The 21002-nt window shown below is 41.0% G+C and overlaps 1 protein-coding gene and 1 long non-coding RNA gene across 10 annotated transcripts in view; one reads left to right on the top strand and one right to left on the bottom strand.

The window, feature by feature from the left end:
- Positions 1-569: 569 nt before the first annotated feature.
- LOC114197527 (uncharacterized) lies at positions 570-14755 on the bottom strand. 2 transcript variants are annotated; one of them, XR_015767800.1, is made up of 6 exons: positions 13654-14755; positions 7346-7463; positions 7138-7248; positions 5133-5242; positions 1518-1660; positions 570-720 (listed from the first exon to the last, which is right to left on the bottom strand). It is a non-coding gene; the product is annotated as an uncharacterized LOC114197527 (long non-coding RNA). The 2 variants fall into 2 exon arrangements; XR_003606914.2 differs by lacking the exon at positions 570-720 and having other exon boundaries at positions 1360-1660.
- A 64-nt stretch (positions 14756-14819) lies between these two features.
- Positions 14820-21002, top strand: part of RBPJ (recombination signal binding protein for immunoglobulin kappa J region) — a 113694-nt gene continuing 107511 nt past the window's right edge. For 2 of the 8 annotated variants that reach the window (XM_028088581.2, XM_028088567.2), the window contains exon 1: positions 15088-15172. In XM_028088581.2, coding sequence (XP_027944382.1) covers positions 15153-15172 — 20 coding nt within the window. In that variant the 5' untranslated portion in view covers positions 15088-15152. Of the gene's footprint in view, positions 14939-15087; positions 15173-15655; positions 16003-21002 lie in introns of those variants that run through there. The other 6 variants (XM_028088590.2, XM_088021227.1, XM_088021231.1 and 3 more) reach the window with 5 other exon arrangements.

Here is a 21002-nt window from a genome sequence, read left to right as displayed (position 1 = left end):
ATACAGCTAAGGGGGAAAAAAAAGTCTGAAAACACACTTTCTGATGAAGTTGTAGTCATTGGGGCCCTGAAGGAGACACTTCAGTCATGGATCCTGGGACAAGACCAAGTCAGGAGAGGAAAGAAATTGTTACCTGTATTCACAGCACTTTCAGGGCCATTAAGGTGGAGCCTTAAACTGACTGAACTTTAGAGCTGGTAGGATCTTTGGGGATTTTCTTTTCAGTTTCTTCATCCTTTCCTGCACATTTGAAAATAAGGAAGTTCCATTTCCTACTCCAACCCCCCACGACTCCCCACCCCCATCACCAGCTCTCATGGGTCGCCTAGAGAGGGTGTCCCAATTCTTAGGTTCTCAAGGTAACATTAACATACCTATTATGTAATTACCCTACAAGTCTCAGCCTTGGGATCTTAATTCACCAATGGTAATGAAAGAGAAAGTGACCCAGCAGGCCTAGTATAGGACGGGTTATAGGAAAGGTCAGAAGCGCCCACAGCATTCCCATTCTAGCTCTCTCTGTAACTGAGTGCGCGCTAAGAAAAGTTACTTACTTTCTCCGAGCCACAGCTTCCTCAGCTCTTAAAGGGGGTGTTAGGAGTCCTCTTCAGGGTTGTGGGGGGATCAAATGGGATCATCATGTACAGTAAGTTCTTGGATTAAGTTGGTACTCAGTCATTTCAACTATGATTTTCATCTTAAAATAAGATCAGTCCACTTCTGAAATGAAACTAGAGGGTAAATCAACTGACATAGTGATGACTATTCCCTAATTTTCTATGGAGTTTATTATTTATTTGTCTGTACTCGAATATTTATATCAGCATATGACCAAGACAAAAATTATCATGTAATTGAATACAGTTAAATTTTATTTTTTTTCTGCCTTTTTTTTTGGCTAACAGCTTTATTGAGACACACGTCACATACCACCTAATTCACCCATTTAAGGTGTACATTCAAGGGTTTTTAGTATATTTAGAGCTGTGCAATCATCACCATACTTTTAGAACATTTTCATCACTCCAGAAAAAGTCCTTCACCCATTAGCAGTCACTCCCCTCCCCCACCCCCCATACTCCCTGGCCCTAGGCAACATTTTTCTTTCTTTTTTTTTAAAGATTTTATTTATTTATTTGTCAGAGATTGAGAGAGAGAGAGCACAAGCAGGGGGACTGGCAGGCAGAGGGAGAAGCAGGCTCCTCCCCGCTGAGCAAGGAGCCCCATGCGGGACTCGATCCCAGAACCCTGGGATCATGACCTGAGCTGAAGGCAGATGCTTAACCAACTGAGTCACCCAGGCATCCCCCTATAATATTTTATTTTATATATATATTTTATTTTATAGATATACCACATTTTATTTAACTATTCAGCAGTTGATGGACATTTGGGTTGTTTCTACTTTTTGGCTATTATGAATAATGCTGCCATGCATATTCGTGTACAAGCTTTGATGTGGATATATGTTCTCAGTTCTCTTGGCCATCGCGTGGGAGTGGGATTGCTGGGTTTACCTTTAGCCATTCGAGGAACTGGCAGACTGTTTTTCAAAGTGGCTTCATCATTTTGTATTTCCATCACATTAATGTGTGAGAGTTCTGATTTTGTACCTCCTTGCCAACATCTGTCATTATCTGTCTTTTTGGTTACTGCCATCCTAGTGGGTGAGAAATGGTATCAGATTGTGGTTTTGATGTGCATTTCCTGGATGGCTAATAATGTTGAATATTTTTCCATGAGCTTGTTGATCATTTACATATCTTCTCTGGAGAAATGTTTATTTAAACCATTTGCCTATTTTAATTTTTATTTATTTATATATTGTTTAAAGGTTTTATTTATTTATTTGACAGAGAGATAGCAATAGCAGGAATACAAGCAGGGGGAGTGGGAGATGGAGAAGCAGGTTCCCTGCTGAGCAGGGAGCTGGATGAGGGGCTCTATCCCAGGACCCTGGGATCACGACCTGAGTTGAAGGCAGATGCCCAACGCTGAGCCACCTAGGTGCCCCTCATTTACCTATTTTTAAATTGGGTTGTAGTTTTTATTATTCAGTTTAAGAACTGTTTATCTATTTATATATGTTTATATATTCTGGATACTAGATCCCTGTCAGATATATGATTTGCAAATATTTTATTCCACTCCATGGGGTGTCTTTTTCACTTTCTTGAGAGTGTTCTTTGAAGCATAAAAGTTTAGTTTTGATGAAATCCAGTTTATCTGTTTTTTGGTCTTTTGTCGCTTATACTTTTGTTGTCTAAGAAACCGTTGCTAGTACAAGGTCATGCATATTTACCTTAATGCTTTCGTCTGAGTTTTACAGTTTTAGCAGTCATTCCCCTCCCCGCCCCCATTTCGGTCTCTGATCCATTTTAAGGTCATTTTTATATACGTTGTGAATCTTTTGCCTGTAGATATCTAGTTGTCCCAACCCCATTTGTTGAAGACTGTTTCTTCCCCATTAAACTGTTTTGACACTTACGCTGGAAAATTAATTGACCACAAATGTGAGGGCTTATGTCTGCTCTCATTCTATTCCATCGATTTGTATGCCTACTTTATTCCAGTACCACATAGTCTTGATTACTATAGTTTTGTGGTAAGTTTTGGAAAGGGGAAAAGTAAATCTTGCAACTTTGTTCTTTTTCAAGACTGTTTTGGTTATTCTGGTTTCCTTGAATTTCCATACGAATTTTAGGAACAGCTTGTCAATTTCTGCAACGTGGACAGTTGATATTTTGATTGTTACTATGTTGACTCTACTGATCAATCTAGGAGTGTTGCCATCTTGATAATCATTTCTTTCAATCTATGAACATGAGATGCCTTTCCAGTTATTTAGATCTTTTTAAATTTCTTTCAACAATGTTTTGTAGTTTTCAAAACATAAGAACTGAACTTTTTTTTATTAAATTTATTCCTAAGTATTTTATTCTTTTTGATGCTATTGTAAATGGAATTGTTTTCTTAATTTTATTTTTGGCTTGCCCATTGCAAATATATAGAAATATAATGGATTTTTGTATATTGATCTTATATCCTGCAACCTTGCTAAACTTGTGTATTAGTTCTAATACTTTTTTAGTGGAGTCCTTAGAATGTTCTATAAGATCATGTCATGTGCAAATAGAAATAGTTTTGTGTTTTTCTTTCTTTTTTTTAAGATTTTATTTATTTATTTGAGAGAGAGTCAGAGAGAGCATGAGCGAGGGGAGGGTAGAGGGAGAGGGAGAGAGACAAGCAGACTCACTGTGAAGCAGGGAGCCCAATGTGGGATTTGTTCCCAGGACCCTGAGATTATGACCTGAGCTGAAGGCAGACACTTAACTGACTGAGTCACCTGGGCACCCCATTTTTGCTCTTTTCCAATCTGGATGCCTTTTATTTAATTTTCTTGCCAAATTATCTGATTAGAACCTCCAGTACAATGTTGAATAGAAGTGGTAAAAATGGAAATCTTTCCCTTCTTCCTGATGTTAGTGTAAAAACATCAATCTGTTACCTTTCAATATGATATTTGTTCTGGATTTTTCATAGATGCCCTTTATCAGGTTGAACAAGTTTCCTTCTATTCTTAGTTTGTTTGATGTTTGCTATTATAGATCTTCCTTGATTTATGATGGGGTTATGTCCAGATAAATCCAACATAAGTTGAAAATATCATAAGCCAAAAATGCATTTAATACACCTAACCTACCAAACATTATAGCTTAGTTAGCCTAGCCTATGTTAAACATGCTCAGAATATTTACATTGGCCTATAGCTGGGCAAAATCATCTAACAAGAGCCTACTTTATAATAAAGTATTGAATATCTCATGTAATTTATTGAATACCATACTAAAAGTGAGAAACAGAATGATTGTATGGGCATAGAATGGTTGTAAGTGTATCGGTTGTTTACCCTCGTGATTGTGTGGCTGATTGTTGCATCTTGCTGGCACTGCCCAGCATTTTGAGAGTATCATACCACGTATTGCTAGCCTGGGAAAAGATCAAAATTCAAAATTTGAAGTATGGTTTGTACTGAATGCATATCACTCTCACACCGTCATAAAGTCAAAAAATTGTTAAGTTGAACAATTGTAAGGTAAGGGCCATCTGGGTTTTGTTGAGGATTTTGTGTCTATATTTACAGTGTTTTTCTCTTGTGGTGTCTTTGGTGAATTATTTTTAAAAATAATGATCATACCAAAAAATCTACAAGGGTATCTTCCTTGGCTACCTATCCTTAGCCATTCACTAGTTCATATAAACAGCTATTTAAAAATAAATCTTTTTGAATCCCTTACCATTTTTATTTTCATAAATAAGTTATTAAAATCATAATCAGCTACTGAGTATTTGACATAAGATATTCTCTATCAAGTTGTAATAATAAAATCATTTGAATTTCTATTGTAAAAAAAAAAACTCACTGACAAGCAGAAACTCCATTTCTAGAGGTATAAATTGTGTAAGTCATGCTCTCTGAGCCTCATTTGTAAAAACAGGAATAAAGGGGAGCCTGGGTGGCTCAGTCAGTTAAGCTTCCGATTCATGATTTTGGCTCAGGTCATGATCTTGGGGTTGTGACATCAAGCCCCATGTTGGGCTCTGTGCTGGGGGTGGAGCCTGTTTGGGAATCTCCTTCTCTCTTTCTCTCTCTTAAAAGAAACAGACAAACAAAAACACCAGGAATAAAATCCCCTCCCTCCTACTTTGTCCTGAGGACTGATTGAGATGACATATGTGAGAAGGCTTGGGACAGTGTAGACTCAATTATATTTTCTGTCGATTCACAAATTTCGTATCATAGTATCCCTTTAAATAGAAAGCTGCTTGCCTGCATGTTAGATTGGCATACAACTTTTCAAAAACACTCTATTGCATAAAACTAAATACTTCTGTATGTAATCTGTTTTTCAGAAGTTATCTTTCAGTTCTTAAGTCCTTTTTTTGCCTAGATTCTTTGATTTGTTGCCTATTTTGGAAACTTGGAAAGTACCATGCAAATACAGACATAGTTTTGCTAAGTTAAAAATAAAATACTTAGTGTTTGCTGGTGAAGGAAAATATGATGCTATGTAGGTAAAACTGTGTGATGAAAATCAGATTCACATTTCATAAGAACATTTCTGGAGAACCTTAGACTTGAGAAGTAGGAGCCAAATGCTTCTCCCAGACGATAGTTTATAACTGTCACTGAAGTCAAGAGTAATTCTGAGGGTAGAATTTAAGCCAAGTGTTTGGAAAGCTGGGAGAAAAAAAAAAGAAGAAGGAGAAGCATGCATAAATTTCCAAATCTTTCCAAAGTACTTAGATGGGAGGCAATTTGTAGTTAAGATCCTGAGAAATATTTTTTCCACTAGTGGGATATTTATAACACCTTAATATAACTTATTTTAGTTTCCACAGGATGCTAATCATGATAGAATTTAGTTAAATAACGATTTAAGTAGCAAAAACTACATATACGACAATACCAGTTATAATATGTAACATGGAATCTTTATTTTTTAAAATTTCTATTTAGTTTTTTAAAAACACATGTTGGCTTTTATTTTATTTATTTATTTGTTAAGTAAACTCTATACCCAATGTGGGGCTCAAACTCACGACCCTGAGGTCAAGAGTCGCACACTCTACTGACTGTGTCAGCCAGATGCCCCTAACACAAAGTCTTTAAAGATACCTTTAAATACAGAGTTTCTCTAAATGCCTTTTACAAATAAAATACATCATTATGAGATTGAGATGAAACTTTTCAAACATACCTCTTGCATAAAATTAAGCCCATACTCAAGATTTATTAATAGCCTAATAATTAGAAATTATCTTAGATACCTCCAGTAATTTCACAAGGTCTCTTTTTTTAAATTCCTACATGTTGACATAATTAAAATTTTTAAAATCGTTAAAAAATTGTTAAAATAAAATATATGGACATCCTGATATAATGGCAATTATTAAAAGGGACAATGTACAACTTTGATTATGATGTTCCAGGGGATTCGTGGTTAATCACCTATCTCTGACCCAGCTAGGTATTTCACAAGACAGGAGTTGATATCTCTTACTATTTGTCAGTGCTTGAATAGACTGGCTCCAAAGTTGATCTTAGTCTATTTTGGACAAGGGTGCTAGCCACAAAGGGCATATCTACCAGCTGATGCTTATCATTACACTATCTATGACACAAAGTAACACAGATGCAAAGAGTAAAACCTTTCTGGTAAGCTTTCTTTGAAAAACTGATAAAGGCCATCTGTGCCCAAGGTTAATAGTAACACAGGCCAGAGGAGAAAAACATACGATCTTTTTCTGTTCTCTTAATTTCGTATATAACCATAGTCAAATTTTTACAAATAAATGTGCCAACCAAAAATAAATACAGTAAACTTATTGAGAGACAATTCTTTCCATTTAATCATCTACATAAATATCTGGTTTGATCTGTGCAACAAATCTGTAAGGGAGATAGTACTAGTCCATGTAATAGAAAAAAAAACAAAAACAACAAAAGAAAACCAAACTGAGCAACAGTATGGGTGAGAAAATTTCCTAAAGAGGTAACATTTACAGATATTATTAATATTATTATATTATTAATATTAATAACTGTGTACAGGTGTACACAGTTATTTCGTGTGATGTCTGAAATGATTCTTAAAATGTGCCTAAGCAAGAAGTTTTACCTTCCCCATTAGCAGATGAGAAAAAATTAGTTTGCCCACAGTTGGCCTTCTGACTAGTGGTGGAGGTAGGACTCCATGGTAGACTAGTCCAGTGCTCTTTCCTTCATATCCCAGCTGTTTTTTAATTTTTTATTTGATTTTTCTTAAAGATTTTATTTATTTATTTGTCAGAAAGAGAGGAGAAGGGAGTACAAGCAGGCGGGGACGGCAGGCAGAGGGAGAAGCAGTCTCTCTGCTGAACAAGGAGCCCGACACAGGACTGGATCCCAGGACCCTGGGATCATGACCTGAGCCGAAGGCAGATGCTTAACCAACTGAGCCACCCAGGTGTCGCCCCAGCTGTTTTTTTAACTATGTGTGTTCAACACTGGCTCAACACAGAACCAAAAACCACTGCAATATAGGATACATGACAAAGGGGAGAGTTTAGGAAATCAAAATTTTTATATATTACCTTGTAAACAAATAACTGGTATTTTATGATTCATGTGGTATTGTCTTTTTTTCTGTATAGTGTTGTCATTTTGTCATTTTTTTGTAAAAGTGGCTTTCTCTTGTTTATATCCTAAAAAGAACAAGGCATATCAATCACACATGGAAACATTTTCTTCCAATTACATTAGCTATGAAAACTTTTGACAAATTATTAGATTTGTACACACCAAATGTGCATTTGATTCCATTCACGTTTCCCATCACTAGAGTAAACGGCCCGTTCTTTTTCTTACTTCACTTTCCTGAACTGCTGCGCATGTTAGCAAGTTATGTAAAGCTTTGGGCCTGCAAAAAAAAAAAAAGAAAAAAGAAAAAAAAATCAAATTCCCAGGGTCAAAGAATCCTATGAAAATCAAACACAATTGGTAAGAGAAGAGTGAATATTTATTTTTGTTCCTCAAGTTCTCCTAAAGCCCACTCCATGACTCATTTTCAGTGTTCTCTTTATTTCTTTTAATCCTTATTTTCCTTCTAGAATTACATAGTCTTATGGAATCCTTGTCACTCTTTCAATCTCCTGTACATTTTATTAACCTTGATTAACATGTAGAAAACAATGGGGGTACTGTTATTAAGAAAGGGGGGATTCATGCTTATAAAGATGAATGAAAACCATAAGTTAATAAATTTTTCTGGAGTAGGGCGCCTGGGTGGCTCAATTGGTTAAGCGTCTGTCTCTGTATTAGGTTGTGATCCCGGGGTCCTGGGATTCAGCTCCAAGTCAGGCTCCCTGCTGAGCATGGTGTCTTCTTCTTCCTCTTCCTCTACCCCTCCCCCCTGCTCATGCTCTCTCTCTCTCTCTCTCTCTCAAATAAACAAATAAAATTTAAAAAAAAGACAAAAATTTCTCTGGAGTAAAAGTTGTTAATTTTTTTGTATTTTTTTATTTAAATTCAATTTAGTTAACATATACTGTATTATTAGTTTCTGGGGTAGATGCTAGTGATTCATCAGTTGCATATAATAACCAGTGCTCATGACATCACATGCCCTCCTTAATGCCCATCACCCAATTACCCCCATCCCCCCACCCACCTCCCCTCCAGCAACCCTCAGTTTATTTCCTATAGTTAAGAGTCTCTCATGGTTTGTCCCCCTCTCTGTTTTCATCTTATTTTTCCTTCCCTTCCCCTATGTTCATCTGTTTTTTTTCTTAAATTCCACATATGAGTGAAATCATATGGTATCTTCTTTCTATGAAAAAGTTCCTAATTTTTTTTAAAGATTTATTTATTTATTTGACAGAGAGAGAGAGAGCAAGAGGGAACACAAGCAGGGGAAGTAGGAGAGGGAAAAGCAGGCTCTCCGCTGAACAGGGAGCCCAGTGGAGCTCAATCCCAGGTCCCTGGGATCATGACCTGAGCCGAAGGCAGACGCTTAACGACTGAGCCACCCAGGTACCCTGTAGGTTCCTAATTTCTAATATGAGTTGTCAGTAAGGCTTTACTGACTGACTTACAACTACCTCATGATCCAATCACATCAAACCCTGCTTTCCAGCCCGAGAGGCTCTCATTGGCCATCTACAGGAGGTTTCCCAAACTTTTTGGACGTGTGCACCTCTTAAAGTTGAATAATAATAACAGTGATACTGCCATTTCTGAGTGGGATAGAATAAAGAAATGAATTAACACCAATCTGGATAAAATCACCACTATATTCAGCAACTTAAACACTGATTTTTGAAGTGTTGAAAATTCTTGCAAAGCATGTGAAATATCTTTATTAGATGAATGCAACTTACAGATTTATTGAATAAAAATAATAATGATAAAAACTAACACTACCACAGCAGTTATGTGACAGGTATCATTGTAAATGATTTAGACATCCTCAACACTTTGAATCCTCATGATGTAATAAACGTCTTGAATCCTCACGACCACCCTGTGAATCAGGTGCTATTATCTCCATTTTGTGGAGAGGAAACTCAGGCATTAAAAACAGGCAGTAACTTGCCTAAGGTCTTAGAGCCAGAACCCACGCAATGTGGTGCCGGAACCCATGTTCTTCATCATGAGGCTGCCCAGCAAAATATTCAATGTTTTACTGTGTCTCATTAATAGAAGATGGTGTAACTTAGTCTTTGAATAAGAGCAATGTTGAAATGTGCCACTGGGTTTAAGCCACCCCAGCAAAGCATGCCCCCTTCATGAATGTGCTTATCTTACTGCCACTAACTGCTTCACATGCCCATTGCATACACACTAAGGGGATCTGAAACTCATTCCTTTTAATATTTAAATATCTTTATTGTTTTTTAAAAAAAGAAACCATATGCTGTTACCCCCTTTAATGTTAAACTCTTGAAGAAAGATTACGTCTAACCCCTACGACAAAGATTCTCAAAGTTTGGCTCATGGACAATTTGCATCAGAGTCCCTGACCAGCCTGCTAGAAATGCCTGTTCCCAGGTTCAGCCCAGATTTACTCATTTAGAGTCTTAGGGAGTGGGACGCAGGGGATTCTGATGCCAAGTTTTGAGGCCCTTCCTCCAGATCCTTCTTGTGACCCTGCTTAGGATGCCTAACCCCTGCTTCTACACGCACCAAACCCCCACCTGGAGTTCCCCTGAGTACAAGATACCCTTTCACACCTCAGAGCCTGAACATGTTGTTTCCTGTGCTTCTCATGCTTCTTCTCCCTTTGATGGTCCTCTAAACTCCCCCTCTATTAAGAGTCAGTTCAACAGTCCTCTGTAAGTTTTCCTGGGGTCCATCAGTCCAGAGTTAGGTGCTTCTTCCATTGTACTCCAATGCCCTTAAACTCATTGATCTATCCTAGAATTACACTGCAACTGGTCTGTGTACTGTTAGCGAGGGAGTCCCCTGAGATCTCTGCATTTATCTAACTTTTTAAACCACCAAAGATCATGCCTAACATGAAGTGGTAGGGACTCTAAACTTGCTGTTTGGACTTGCTTGTGAGTTCAGTGTTACCCAGTGACTGGAGTAAAGTACTGACAGTTCTGCAGTTAATTGTACTGAGATGGTAGGTCAAGTCCATCATTTCTATTAGAAAATAATGTTCTAGCATCTCATGATGTAATAAACGTCTTGAATCCTCACCACCAGGAGATAGAACCAAGGAAATAATTTCATTCTTTCAATTTTTTTTTCTTCTTGCACATTTAATCCTTTTCTTCCGTTTTCCCTTTTTTATGTTTTGTATTTTGAATAGGCAATGCATGTACCAGGTACAAAATTCCAAGTATCCAAGACAGCTGACTGGGAGATAAGTCACCTCCTCACCACACCCTCCAACCACTGAGTCCCTTACAGTTTCTAGTGTGCCCTTCCAGAGCCATTTTAGATACATAGAGGCAAATAAGTATGTATTTATCATCTAACGCTATTTTGTACCTTGCTTTTTAAACTTTGTTATCTTTCCATATAAGTCCATAAAAAGCAGCCTCAGCTTATTAACAGATGCATACTATTTAATTCTGAGAATATATCATGATTTTTAAATTAAGTTTTTAATTTTAATTCCAGTATAGTTAACATACAGTGTTATATTCGTTTCAGGTATGATTGTTTTTTTAAAATAAGACACCTCTTGATTGATGTGTAGGTTGTTACCAGTATTCTCTACCATCAATGATGCTGCAATATATAGGTAATTTTATACACGTGTGAGTCTAACTGTAGGATAGATTTCCAAAAGTGGAATGGTAGGATTAACAGGTAGTGACAAGTTTTGGAAAAATGGTTTCATAATGATTATGCCCATTTTCACTCCCAATAGAACATATGTGAATACCTATTTCTTGATATCTTGCCAGTAGTATTTTCTTTTTTTTAAGATTTTATTTATTTATTTGAGAGAGAGAGAGAGAGCTAGTGAGCACAAGTGGGGAAGGAAGGAGAAACAGACTCCCCTGCTGAGCAGGGAGCCCGATGTGGGACTCCATCCCAGAACCCTGGGATCACAACCTGAGCTAAAGGCAGATGCTTAACCGACTGAGCCACCCAGGCACCCCTTGCCGATAGTATTTTCTTTCCTGAGGTTCTAAAATGAACAAAGGAAACCCTTCAAGTAAGTGTAGATTCATCTACTGCTCCTAACCCAGGAGCAAGTTTTTTTTTTTTTTTTTTTTTTTGCATTAAGTCAACGTAGATGATTGCTCTATAGGATCTCCTTTCCCCAGACAGGCTGGCGCTGCAGCATTTATTGTTGGTCTAACCCCAATACTGTTTTCAACCCTAGAAGGCTTTGCCAGTCTTCAGAATCATTTCTCTTCTGCTGTAGAGTGGGAGACATCCTGTTCATTCTACAAATACTTACTGAGCACCTACCAGGCACGAGGCATTGTTCTAGTGGCTTAGGTTTAAACAATGAACAAAATAGACAAAAGTCCCTGTCGTTATTAAGATTACATTATAATGGGAGGAGGCAGAGAGTAAACACAATACACAGGTATGATACATGGTATGTTAATTTATAAATGCCTTGGGAAAAATAGAGGAGGGAATAGGGAGTATGAGGAGTCATCTTCGTGGAGGGTGGTTACAAAAGGCCTCGCTGAGGTGACATTTAAGCAAATATCTGAAAGCAGTGAAAAAAAATGAGCAAGATATCTGAAGGAAAAGAGCAAAAGAAGTTGGTAGTGTGTCTGGTATGTCCTGGGACAGCAAGTTAGACTGCTGGTTAGAGTTTAGTGAGCAAGGGGAAGAGGAGGAGGTGAGGTCAGGGAGGTCAGGGGATTTGAAATAGCAGGTCAGATGTGTAGGTCCTTATAGTGAAATAGGAAAACCATGGAAAGTTCTAGAGGGTTGTTCTGAATGCCCTACTGAGAACAGGCTGAGAGAGGGCAAGAATGGAAGAAGGGAAAACCAGTTTGGAGACTTTCTGTAAACCAGGTGGGAAAGGAGATGGGTCACGGTGGGCTGGGAGCCATGATGGTGTAGAAATATTTGGACTACAGGTCTGTTTTGAAGGAATGGCTGGCATGATTTGGTTAGACAGGACATTCGATGTGAGAGGAAAAGGAAGCAAGAATAACTCCAAGGTTCTTGGCTTAAAGAAGGAGGATAGAGTTGTCATTTACTGGATTGGGGAAAGACTGCAGGCAGATCATGTTTTAGGGTGAAGATGAGTTGTGATCTGGCTTGTGGCTACCATGGCTTTCTGTGGCTGGGGTTCTCAGATGGCCAGGGTTCCAAATTAAGTTAATGGCCTGGACTAGACTATGACTGAAATGCCTTCTTGGGATGAAGACTTTAAGGAATCTGCCCATGGGCATTGTCCTCCTGAGCTACCCTGTTCCAAAGCAGACTTGTAGTGAGCTATTGTATTAAATGTCCTTATATCTTTTTTTTTTCTGTGTCAAACACTTAATCAAAGGGATAGGAAAATGCACACACATATCATCACACATAACTAAAACGTTGAAAACAACTCAAAAACTTGATTTCTTGTCCACTACATAACAAGCAGAACATGAGCCTCTATTAGAGGACTCACTGTCCTCCAAAAATCAAAACAATTCAATTCCACATTTGCGGGTCTGTGATATCACCAAGCCCCCAGCTCCTAGAAAATGCCAGGCTGGGCTGGTAAAGAAACCATACCAGGGCAATCTGAAATGTGCCTGATTGAAGAATGTAACCAGGAATGCACGGGACAAATAAATAATTCAAGAGAAGGATACACTTAAAACAGTCGTAGCTAAAACATCTGATGAAACAATACCTAAGATGGAATGAATATTTCAGCAAACGCATGGAAAGTGAAGGAAAGAAAAGCCATTATTTTAACTCTTGTTAGCGGGAGGAAAGGAAAACAAAACACAAGAACAGAAACTCACATATACGAATTACTTCAAAAGGCTAGGAAGAGATTAGGGGAAAGAAATTTTTAAATTGTGTCCTTGAATGGGGGACGGAATCTATACTGGGCAACATGGCAAGAGCGCAGAGAGCCGTATTTTTTCCCTATTCCACTCGCGATGCCAGCGGGTAGATCAGAAAGAAAACAACCAATAGCTACAAGAGAGTAACTAAGGAAATCCTAACTCGTTTTAAACCAAGTGGTGGCCAGACTAGGTGACTCAGAGGCATGACTCAAACCCAACACTGGGGGCCGTCAGCTCCCGGAGGCCGGGGGCGCGGCGTCAAACACATTTTAGGAAAGTACCAGGCTCGAGGAAGGCGACAGGAAACCTCCCCAGGGGATCGGCCTGGGGCTCCTCCTGCCCTACAGTCTGACCTCTTACCATCTACACCAAGAGCAGTTTCTAATCTCCTGGCTTCCCCTTCTTCCTTTACAGCCCGCCCACCCCACCACCCATTTTTCTTCCACAAAGTGTCACGCGGCGTGTGTATGCAAGACGCCGTGCCCCCTCCCAGCGGCTCCCCACCACGCGCTCACCCGCCCCGCCTCCTCGGCGAGCCGCTCCCTTCCCACCCCGCCCGCGCCCGCCGCCCGAACACGCGCCGCACGAACAGCGCCTGGAGCTGCACTAGACAAACACCTGTCCCGCCTGGGCTCCGCGAGATTTGGGGGCGAAGGCATAGGCAACAGTGGGCGCGTTCTCGCGAGGTTTAGGAAATTTCCCACGGCCCGTGTTGTGTCTGAGCTGAGTAGTGGAAGGCGGTGGGAAGGAGGTGTAGCGTGAGACTGGGCTGCCCGCATTGGGCACATGCGCAGTGCCGCTCGCGAGTGCCGCGCCAATCCTGCAGCGCCTTCAGCAGGTCTCCGGCAGCGAATTCCAGTTCTCCGGGTTTTGGGGCTCCCTACAGGAGGCAGAGCTCGATCTGGGAAACTCTAGGAATTGAAAGGGCAAGCCTGGCGGGGGTGGCGAGGTGGAGAAAGAGATGTGGCAGGTAGGAAGGAGGGGTCAGGATTCGAGCCCTTCTCCCTTCTATTAAATGCCCAGACGGACTAAGTTTGCTCCGGCGTTTCCAGGCTTAAGTTGCCTGAAGTGCGTTCCGGGCAGCGACCAGCGTCCTCGACTATGCCAGGCCCACGGAAGGACCCGAGCAGTGTCTGTCCCCATTCCACCTGGGTTCACACACGGCTGGGGACGGCGATGAGGTGCTAAGGAGGCTCACACAGCAGGCCGCTCTCTGCCCCGGGGGCATCTCTGGTTTGAGTGCGAGTGGGGCCTCAATTCCAACGCAGTTTTCACCTCTGGAGAAAACTACGCGGCGCTCTGGCATGCATATACGAGGTGGACATTAGGGGTGTCTTTGCCAGAGGCCTTGGCCTGACCTCATTTCACACCCAAGGAGAAGAAAGCTAAGTCCTCAGAGCTCAACTGCGAAAGTTTTACATTTACAGAGCTCTGAAGGGTCACAGCCCACGTTGTCATCTTGTCTGTGCGCAAGCATGGGGGGGTCGAAGAGAGCGAAGACAGTTCTAGGTTTGTCACTTGCCGAACTCCAGGCATCTCTGTAGCTCCAGCATCTAACGCAGACATTTGCATAAGGGAGGTGTCCAATGAACGTCTGAATGAATGAAAAGGGCTGGGAACCAGAGTGAGCGGGAAGCCACTTGGAAAACACCCATTTGAGGAGGTGTTTCATCTAGGCCTGTGAAACGCGGCAGATTTTCCCAGGACCCCTCCTCCCTTCCCCTCGGCCCCGCCTCCTGACCCCTCCATTCCCCGTCCCCGTTGTAATCCCCTCCGGTTTTCCTCAGTCTCCACGTACGTCCCTCAGGGCGCGTCCCAAAACCCGGATAACCGGAACACTCCCCATGGACCACACTGAGGGCTCGCCCGCGGAGGAGCCGCCTGCGCATGCTCCATCGCTTGGGTAGGTGTCCAGGGAAGGCAGCGAGCAGGATCCCCCTACTCCGCGGGCGGCGCGAGGCGTTTGGCTCTTCGCGGCAGCTGCGAGGGGAAAAGAAGCGCGGGGGCTGGGTGGAATCGAGGAGTGAGGAAAAAGGGAAGGGGCGGGGGAGAGGGACCGGGGAAAGCGTCAGGGGGAATCTCGCGAGGGTTGGAGTTTTGGCGAGAGTTTGTGGAAGATGGCGCCTGTTGTGACAGGGTAAGTCTGGGGGAATCGGAGCGCTGGGAATCGGCAAAGTTGCGGGCGTCTCGCAGCCCGCGGCGGGCGGCGTGTTCGGGGGCCGCGGCGCGCTTGGCGTCCGGGGCCGCGGGGGCGGCGTCGCGTGCGTCGAGCGCGGCGGCGGCGGCGTGTGGCCGTGCGCTGCTCGCTCTGCGCCGCCGTGGCTCGGGCTCCGGCGCGTGAGGGCGGGCGGCGGCGGCGACGCCGGCGGGTGCGGGCGTGAGTGCGGCCGGGCGCGCGGGGCCCGCGGGCGCCGTGCGGGTCGCGCGCCTCTTGCGCCGCCGCCCGCGGGCCCGGCCTCCTGGCCCCTCTCAGCTTTGTTCCCCCAGGCGGTCGTCGCCTCCTCGCCGGGCGGGTGTCCCCGGCCCCGGGCGCTTTGTCTTTCCCCGCTGCCCCCCGCGACTCTCTACCCCGGGCCCTTTGTTTCACCGCCTTGGGCGCTTTGTCCGACCCGTCGCGCCCCGCATCCCTTTTTCATCTCCTCCCCTCAGCTGTCCTTCCTCCCGTGCCCCTTTGTTGTGCCCTTCGCTGTTCCGTACTTCAGTGACCTGCCACAGCCCAGGCACCAGATTCTGTCTTTTAATTTTTCTTCCATTATTTTTCTCACGTGTTTTCCTCTCACCTTTCTGTTTGGTACTTGATCACTCCCAGAGTCTTTGTCTCGCCCATTCAGTGGCTTATTCGCTTGGCACCCCCTTCCCCTCCCGTCATCGGTTGATTTATCCAGTACCCACGGAGTGTGTCGGCTGAACTGTCTCAGCCGCGGGGACTCCATCTGGTGCTTCTTCTGCGCGCAGACAGACCCTACGGTTTGTTGTTGTTTTTGTGGGTCTTAAAGAGGCGTGGGGATACTTAGTTTTCTCCTCGGCGTTCCACACCCTTTTCTCTTGGGATTGTGTGTACGCACACGCGCGCACACACACACACACCCCTTTCTCTCGGGATTACAGTGTCTCCAGTTTTCTTCGCGGTCTCTTTGGGCCCTGTTTTGCTTGGAAACGGTAGCCCTGGAAAAAGATCTGGTCTCTAGGTTATTGCTCTTCCACCCCCGCCCCCTCTGCCCTTAGGCCGTTTCTGATGGCCTAGGCCAAGGTCAGCTGTCGTAGCTTTGCTTCTGGTTTACCTGAGGGTATTGTAGGAAGGTTAGAAGAGGTGCGAAGTTTTGGTTTTTGTTTTTTTCTTTTGGGTTTGTGAGACTAGTTTCAGATATTCACATTGGCTATTCATTTGGTACGTGAATAGTAGTAGCGTAAATTTTGATGTTAAAAACTTCTGAATATTCGTGGGGAAAATTTCAGCATTTTCTAGACAATAGGTCTGGAGTTAGTTATTTTACCAGTAATTCCTGCTGCTAAGGAAAAAGGGAGGCATCCTGCTTGGGAGTTTGATATAAATGCTTTACTTTTTCTTAATCGTTAGATAGTTTATAATTATGTGCTTTTGCTCTGTAGATTTGTGACAACCCTTCTGTCCATCTTTGGAGTTGAAATGAGGAACACGCTTAAGAGTGCAGTTTCTCGTTGATGAATACTGCTTCTAGAATCTTTGTGGAATGCATTAATCAAATGCAATTAAAAGACATTTAAGTAATAGTCTTAAGTAAGGTAAAGTCACTTCTAATGTTAAAGGAGCTTTAAATTGTTCAGAGTGCTTATTGTTATGGTAATGTAAAAACTGGGAGTTGTGTGTGGCGGGGGGAGTGAGGTGTGGTGTATTTAAATAGCCTGAATATCTGGTGCTGGGGATAAGAAGTACTCAATTTACCAGGATTACTAGATTGAATATATTCTTCAGAAGTTGTTTTTTTCCCCCTTACTAGTTGATCACTAAGTTTGGAAGTTGTGTTACCCACAAAATCATTTGGAGTGTCATTTGCTTTATAAACTAAAGTTCCACATAAAGTGCTCCTAGTAGAGGATGTACAAGATTTAGTGTGAGGAATGTTGTTAAACATTTTTTTTTGAAGGCTGTGATTAGAATTAGTAGTTTGATTTTAATTAATGGAAAATCTTTTTTCATAGTTGATATGTGAGGGTTTTGTGAAAATTTGCAGTCTGGGTTCCATGAGTGGATTTTACTCATAATCATTTGTGTCCCGTACTTGTTCTTTGTGCATAATCATTCTTTTGAAGGTAAAATCTTGAGTACGCTTTTTCTGACTCTAAACAAAAGTGTAAATATGGTGTAATAATGGAAGGTATTTTGTTCTGACTTGTACATGTAGGAATGATCACACAAACATAAAAGCCACTTTTACAAACCGTGTTGTGTTTTTTGTTTCTAAATTGAATTAAGACCTTTATTTTGTGATCATATAAAACATTGCTTTTACTAAGTTATATCAAACAGCAACATAGTTAGAAACATATGGGATGAGTTGTGGTTGGGACACTTTCATTCTGATTATCGACTATTAAAGCTTTAAATTTATTGTCCATGCATATTGCAGATGGTGGGTGTGCAGAGTGTATTTTCAGGAACAAAATAGAAGCTCACTTGTGGTATTTTCAGATCTGTTCTTAAATATGCTTTATATTAGATTATTTAAGTAGTTAGGTTTATTAAAAAGTTATCTATTGTCTGATAACAACAGTTTTCTATCAGTGTCTTTAAAAGGGTAAGATAAAAAATGGTTTGGGAGAAAAGCCACTCTTGCCAGCTGTACTTCATTAAATAATCTTTGGCACTCTGGATGGATAAGGTATTAGGGAAAAATGGTGTGTTTGAAAGTTCTTACAAATCCTAATTCTAGGATTGGGTCATTTTAAAAAATAAAGTTTGAAAACCTAGGATGTGGCTTTAAAACGTTTTTTGCTTCCTCCTAATACTAAATTTCATGTTATTTCAACTAGGGGCAGTATTTTCTCATGGATTGACTAAAAGTTGTTATTCTTGGCATCCGGCTTTATGATTATTTCCAAGTTACTCTACTTCCCCTGGGCCAATTTCCTAACTATGTAGTAAAATGGGAATTGTAATGACTTGCCACATCTGCACAGGATTGCTGTGCCTTAGGATTTGCAGAGAGCATCCTTGGATGAAAGGTGTGGTTAAAGTCTAGGAATTGTTACTGAAATAAGCTGATGTGAAATAGGTCATATTTTATAGGAAGTCAAGTAGGAGGTTATGAACGAAGTTCTTGGCAAGTCACAGCGGTGATAGTGGGATGAAAAAAATGAAAATATGTATTATAGTTTGGGTAATAAAACCAATCCTTTTTTTTCTCTGTAAGCTTAGAGGGAGGAGGGATAAGTAAAACAAATTACAGGGTGGTGTATTTGTTGTATAAGAGATTGAAAATCTGTCAAACTCAAGTAATAACACTGTAAAATTATGGAATGCTTTCCCTCTATTGATCTGTTTTCTGCATTTGGTGATTTTTTTAAAAGTTTTTATTTTATACACATAAAATAGTATGTGGGGTAGTATGTTTTAAAAACAGTGGCACAAAATGTTTTCATTAGACTCTAGGCCAAATCTTTTAATAGTAATGACTATTTTCAATATCCCTTGTAGTTTTTAATGCTTTGTCACTTGCTCTAAAGAATATTTCCAACAACTAAGGGCCATGATTTCAGGCCCTTGATCAAAGGCCCTTGGCCCTTGATCTAGGAAAGTGTTTTACGTTTAGGAGATGCTCTGTAGACACTTAGCTGAACAAACGAAACCTGTTGCTTCTGTGTTCTTGATAGATGATACAACATCCCAGCTAAGTTCCCCAAGCTAGGTTTCTGGATTCCTCTCTCATACTAACCCTTCACATTTAGGCACTAAGAACTGAAAATTTTCCCTCCTGAAAATCTCTTGATTCTGTGTCCTTCATCCCTACTGCCACAATTCATGTTCTCATTTCTCTCATGGGTTAGTATAAACATTGGCAGCTTCCTTTTTCTGTTTGTAGGTTCACCTCCTTTATCCAGATTTCCACACAGTCTAAATAGCAAATCTGATCACTTCACTTCTTAGTTTAAAAACCTTTCAATGGCTCCCCCTAGCAGCCTTCATTTAAAGAGGCAGTGGAGTAGAGAGTATGAGTTCACATTTAGGATTTAATCCGGACTGGGTTCCAGTTCTGTCTCTGCCATTTAAAACCTCATAATACTGACAAGTACTCTAACTTCTTGCGTTTTCCATCAATTGCAAGATAATTATTCTTAGCTCAGTGGGTCGTGGTGAGGATTGAATGCAAGAAAACATTTAGTAGGATACCTAAACACATAGCAGGTGCTCAAAAAATGTTAGCTAGCTTGGCATATAGGGTTCTCTATAACTATTTCATTTATTTTTTCTCTACCTGAACTATGTGCTTTTCTTTCCTTTAATATTCAGTGCTCTGGCTATATTTAAGAATCTGCAGTTCCCTGGATGGGTTTATCAGTTTAATGCCTTCCAGTACATGAAAAGTGCTGGTATTAGTGGGTTATTATTCAAGACTTAGGTCTGACGATATTCTAATGGGATCTTCCAGGCTGGGTTCAGTGCCCCTTTGGTGTGTTCTTAAAGGACTCAGGATAATTCTCTTGGAAGTGTCATACTAAGTTGTAATTGTCACATTCAAAGGCTTTTCATTAGTTACCTGGTAGCAGATACCATTTTTTTCATAATCGTTTATATATTCTTATACTCAAAAGAGTGTCTAGCACATGGTAGGGACTCGGTAAAAAGGTTTTTCGAACAAATGACTCAAGAGTACTTTGAAACCTTGGCGCAACCTGGTTCCTGTAGGCAGAATTTGATGTACATGGGAAGGTATTGATTCTCTAGGGAATTTAATCGCTGAGGTACCCACAGGAATTGATATTTTCAGCTACAGGCATTCTCATAGCCTCTGAGAACATTATAGTAAAATCTTAGCTAGAAGTTCCTTTTGGATTATACTATATTGTTTGTACAAAACTGTTAAGTTTAAATTTCACATTTTGTTTTTTGTATGGTTGACCAGTTTCTCAAAGGGTTCCATTATTTTTACATGTTCTAAGTCCTTCTTAGATGCACAGGGATGTACATTAAAACTTAAGACTCTGTGGACTGCTTCTTTTGTGGGGGGAGCCATGCAATGGAACCAGATAATAACCTGATAATCTTGATAATCTTCAGGAAGCCTCTGGAATTGTGGACAGGTTACGATTTCTCCAAGCTTCACGTTCTACTTCTGTATAATAGGCAACAATAATTTTGTTGTATTTATCTGACAGGCATGGGACTATCAAGTAAGGTAAAATATGTTAAATTATAAAGGTCAAATAAAAATATTTAAGTGATTTGTAAATACTAAAGCACTGTATACAAATATTTTCATTGTGACAAATGGTTTCTCCTGCTAATCTTTCACAGGCAGTGTTCAAGATGGACTTTTTATTTTGTAACCTTTGGTTTGTGGGTCATGTTTTAGGAAGGCAGCAGTGTATTTAGTGCAAAGGACTGCAGCCCTTGAAATAGGTGCCTTGGCATTTTGAGCAGACATATTTGGTAAATTACTGCTCGACCATGGATGTTGTCATTGAGTCACCCCCCCAACTTTGGGGGTGTATTTGTTACTGCTGTCTTCTTTGCTTGGACAGCTGTAATAAAGTAGGAATGTTGAATGCCTGACTGCAGCCATCTTTCATACATCCTGCCCACAGTTCTGGATGCCCCTTAGGCCTGGCACAGCATCATGGTGTCACTTATGCCTCATTAGACCTGCTTCTGCTTCAGGGAATGAAACGATATCCTAGTAGTATGAAGAGGATAATGTGTTTCCTGAACAATACTTCTGAGGAAAAGCAAGCATTAGAGGCACTCTGACTTGGGTTGTATAATTAGTAGT

The sequence above is a fragment of the Eumetopias jubatus genome, unplaced genomic scaffold (genome assembly GCF_037043125.1).
Source record: "Eumetopias jubatus isolate StellerSeaLion01/CBP00866 unplaced genomic scaffold, mEumJub1_p1.0 scaffold_2, whole genome shotgun sequence".
NCBI lineage: Eukaryota > Metazoa > Chordata > Mammalia > Carnivora > Otariidae > Eumetopias > Eumetopias jubatus.
The sequence above is the reverse complement of the archived record's forward strand: the minus strand, read 5'-3'. Positions and strand labels throughout refer to the sequence as shown.